The 4,584-nt window shown below is 44.7% G+C and overlaps 1 protein-coding gene across 1 annotated transcript in view; it reads right to left on the bottom strand.

Moving 5' to 3' along the window:
* Boll (boule homolog, RNA binding protein) overlaps window positions 1–4,584 on the bottom strand; it is a 58,993-nt gene that overhangs the window by 48,853 nt on the left and 5,556 nt on the right. The window contains exons 2-3 of the mRNA XM_013353470.2: window positions 4,326–4,440; window positions 3,191–3,238 (exon numbers count right to left, since the gene is read on the bottom strand). Coding sequence (XP_013208924.2) covers window positions 3,191–3,238; window positions 4,326–4,440 — 163 coding nt within the window. The remainder of the gene's footprint in view (window positions 1–3,190; window positions 3,239–4,325; window positions 4,441–4,584) is intronic.

Genomic DNA, 4,584 nt, shown 5'->3' with positions numbered 1-4,584 from the left:
GGCGTGGGACGGTTCGCACTGCCTGGGGGTGCTCGGCGTGGGATGGGATGGGTGGCAAGGCGGGGCGGTGTGAGAAACGTGCTCCCCTCACAAGGCCTACCTATGCCCTGTGGAAGTCTGAGAAAGACCAGGTGCGGCGCTGCAGCGCCCACCTCAACCCTCTACTCCAGCAGGGCCCTCGGGGACTTCCGACGGCTGGTTTGATGGCTGGTTTGATTGCTGGTTTCCTCCAGCAAACCTGCCCCCCTTCCCAGCGCAGAAGCCGCAGGCGTAGCACCTGCAGTCTCTGTCACTCACCCCTGCGCTCGAGAGGCAGAGGCAGGGGTGTCTCAGAGTTCAGGGTCAGCCTGGTGTATGTAGTGAGTTCCAGGACGGTTAAGGGCTACGCAGTGAAAGCCCTGTCTCACCCTCAGTTCGCCTCACTCTCTGACCATTAAAAAGATAAATAAAACCGAGGCGAGAGAGCTTGAGGGAACCAGCCTCTTGGTACTTGGCCCGGTAGCTTTCGGATCTCCTTTAAAGGACTGCCTTGCAAGTACCATTTCTAAAAGTTTGCAGAGAGCCCGTCTTATATGTTGAGTAGTAATTCCAGTTAGATAACCTCATATAATACGGACTGCCATTAGTATAAGCGACCATCCACCATGACTCATTTTGTTTCGGCACGATCACTCACTTCTCACTCCAATTCTCCTGATATCACTTCTTCCCGATATCAATTCTCCGTTGTATCACAGCTGAATAAACAGGCGGACCAGTATTTCGGTCAAGGTTTAAAGCTATAGCAAATTTAGCTTCAGGATTCTGCAACCCCAGTTCTTGAAGCCGTCAGCATCAGCAAGCATTAAAAGTTACTTCTGTGGCAACCTGTGTACTCGGTACTGTAAAATTTGTCCTCAAAATACGCTGCAACTATATCGATTTTAATATGTCTATAGATTAGTTATCAAAAAAGTACCTAAAAGGTCAGACAGGAAACAGCTTTAGTTCATTTTAAATGAAGCATCCTAAACGTTGTCGTATATTTCTGCATACAATTTTAGTTTTAGTTTCTGTGAAAAAGGTTTTAGTTTTTGTGGGAAAGTGCTACGAGCTGGGGGACTTCAGCTCCAGTTTCTTTTCGAGTAATATCTATGAGGACTCTGTGCCCTTCTCCCCAGAGAGCAATGAGTGACCAGACCAAGCAAGAGAATTGTTTTTATAATGATTCTTTACTAGCAACTTCAATATCTAATGCATCAATGGGGTTTACAATCTTAGTAGGCATGGGGGACTGATAATGGGCAACACACAGGCACTTCAATATCACAATTATTAACCCTACTAATCCTAATACATAAAACCAATTCATAATCTTAATCTAGCTTATCACTTATTCATAAAACACTTCTTAACCTTAACTTATCTATTAACATTTTCTAATCTTTCAATTATCCATAAGATATCTCTTAACATTTCACACACTAAACATATGTATTAACACGTCTATGCTCTTCTCTTAACATCTCATACACGTATTAAATATGCTCATGCATATATACAGATACATGCTCAAATACACACCATGCATAATATGTTGCAATTTACAAACCTTAGCATCTCATTTGTTTCAGGTTCTCCTAGGATACACGTGCTTTTCAGTTTTTCCATCAATCTGTTCCTTTCATAGCTTTTGCATCTTAGTCTGTTTTTTGTGGCTGATGAGTGACACCGATTAGGTAATTTAGTGAAATAAAAAGAGTTCTGCTTTGAGTCATGGTTTTGGAGGTCCAAAGTCAAATGCTGCTTCTGGTTATGACAATCTGCAGGAATCCTGAGGTGGTACAGGACATCACACAGCAAGAGGCAGTGTGTGTGTGTGTGTGTGTGTCTGTCTGTCTGTCTGTGTCTGTGTCTGTCTGTCTGTCTTCTAGTCCCTCTCCTCATAAAGCTCCTTGGATTCAATCGTGGTCATCCACCCTGATGGTTATCTAATTCCGATCACCGTCCCAAACCCAACCTTGAAGACAGTTTGGGTCCAGTTCCCACTGTGTTAATTCCTGTCTTTGTCACTGTTCCATTGCTGGGAAGAGACACCATGACCACAGAAACTCACAGAAAGGAAGCATTGGCTTGGGGCTGACTCACAGTTTGAGAGGGAGCAGAGAGTTCTACATCTGAATACTCGGGCAGCAGGAAGGGAGAAGGCTGCTGGGCCTGGCTTGAGCTTCTGAAGCCTCAAGGCAGTGACACGTCCTCCAACAAGGCCACTACTCCCAACCCCTCCTAAGCAGTGCCTCTCCCTGATGACCAAGTATTCAAGTATATGAGCCAATGGGGCCATCCTTATTCACACCCCCACAGTTCCTCACAATGGCGAGTAAATTTCAATTCATCAACCTTTGGACAGTGTCCCCCACCCCCCAGGACTCACCTAGACTGCCCGCTTGCCCGTCTTCCCTTGCTGACAGGTAAGCTTTCTAGCTCCACGTTCCAATTCTTAGTTATTTCCAGAACTTACAGAGTGACGCCAGGTGGTGGTGGCACACATCTTTAATCCCAGCACTCAGGCGGATCTCTGAGTTTGAGGTCAGCCTGGTGTATAGAACAAGTTCTGGGATAGCCAGGGCTACATAGAGAAACTGCCTCGAAAATCAAATCAATCAAACAAAAAAACAACAAAAATAAACCAAAACAAACAACAAAACAAAACTTAGAGAATGAAGTGACCGATCTCTGTGCACTAACCTCTGTGCTATATCAGGGGGATGTGTTCATGATCAAACGCCTGGTTCTTGTTTTGACAGGAGGAGGTAGTAGATGTTCATGGTAGTGTGAAAATCAGATAACTAGGTGTGTGTGCGCGCCTGCATGAATATATGTGCACATCCGGTGTAAGAGGTGCCAGGTACACAAGTAGCTCAGACCAGGGAGTGATTCAGTTTGATAGATAAAAACCACATTAAAAAGATATATTTAAAACACGTCTCTGCTTCCATTTTTTTAAAAATTTTTTTTTTTTCTCGGTTGGGCCACTTTTTTTTTTCCCCCTGGGGATAGTTATTAGATGCCTTATTTTTTCTACAATGATTGGATGTTTGAAATAGAAGAGATGAGAGACAGAGGCCAGATTTCCTCTGCAGGGAGCATGGCACTTACTTTGGCAAAGGCTAATATGGAAACGATTAAGACGAACGCTTATCAGACTTACTGGAAATCCATTGTAAAAGTTAATCTGATGTTGCCGCTTATCTTGAGTCTAGATGGACACATGAGTTGGACACAGTACAGCTGAAAGTGGTGGCAAATATCCATAATCCTAGCACTCGGGGTGGGGAGATAGGAGGCGCTCGAGATCCTGATGAGGGTGGGTGAGGGGAGAGAGAAACACACAGAGGCGGAAGCAGAGTCTGCTGCAGAGCACAAGGGCGGAACACGAGAATTACCTGTACAATAAGGTGATGAATTAACCAGTGACCCCTCGCCCCACTGTCTACTTTACCGTAAACCCCATCACTTGGCCTTTTCTACTTTAGACGTTAGACAGTTCTGGGCTCACGGCTGGCCTATGACTCCTTGCTGGTGAGACCAGAAACCAACAGCTTCTGGAAGTTTCTTAAGGATATGTTTAATATACAAAGAAAAATGTTCAGTTGTGAGCTGTAAGAAGAATCAGCTTATTTATTTATGTATTTATTTATTTATTTTTATATATAGATAGAAACTAGGAACCTAGAAGTTTAGGCCTGGCTAGGCAGCAGCTGGCCCAATTCACTGTGGCACCTTCCTGGATTGAGTGAGGGGTAGTTTATCATTTCCAGAGAACCATCTTCCCCTCTGTCTCCCCGCAGTGGTGGAAAAGTGTAAAGTTTGATCGATTCTCCAGAATGGGTGTCTTGTTTGCTGTTTTTGTGAAGATGGATCGTCTCTCACCTGGCACCTCCCGATCTCCGAACTCTCTCGTGGTCTGACTCGGGGTTATCCTAAGCTCGTTGGTTAGTTTCCTAGCCTCTTAGATGCCAGAGATTGTTTTTTTAAAAGATGGACAAGTAACAACTTTGTGGAGGACGATACCCTAGCATAATCACAGCCTGCTAATCAGTATGCTTATTTCTCATCCTTCTTACTCTTCAATGGCAAAACATTCGTCTTGAAAGCAGTTTCCAAACATACATCACTCTGTGGTCACCAGGGTGTGTAATAGATCACTACGCTTCTTTCTCGTGTCTCAACGAAACTTGTGCTCTGACTAGATCTCCAACCTCTGGTGACACCACTCTCCATGCTTCTCAATTTGGAAGTGTTGTTATACCCCAGGGAGTGTAATGTCGCGCAGGGTCATTTACTTTGGTACAAGTCGTGCGGTTTCCTTGTTTCTCCAAGACTCTAATATTGTGTCTATGTGCCGCCTTCCTGTGTTCACTGGCATACGCTTTCACGTGTCTGTTGCCTCGAACAGTGCTGCAGAGAAACAGATGTCAGTTCCTTGTCTACACCAGAAAGTTTTTAAAGTGTTTTCAGGGGCCGGAGAGATGGCTCAGTGGTTAAGAGCATTGCCTGCTCTTCCACAGGTCCTGAGTTCAATTCCCAGCAACCACATGGTGG

The sequence above is a fragment of the Microtus ochrogaster genome, unplaced genomic scaffold (genome assembly GCF_000317375.1).
Source record: "Microtus ochrogaster isolate Prairie Vole_2 unplaced genomic scaffold, MicOch1.0 UNK8, whole genome shotgun sequence".
Classification (NCBI taxonomy): domain Eukaryota; kingdom Metazoa; phylum Chordata; class Mammalia; order Rodentia; family Cricetidae; genus Microtus; species Microtus ochrogaster.
This window is presented reverse-complemented; position numbering and strand designations above follow the sequence as displayed.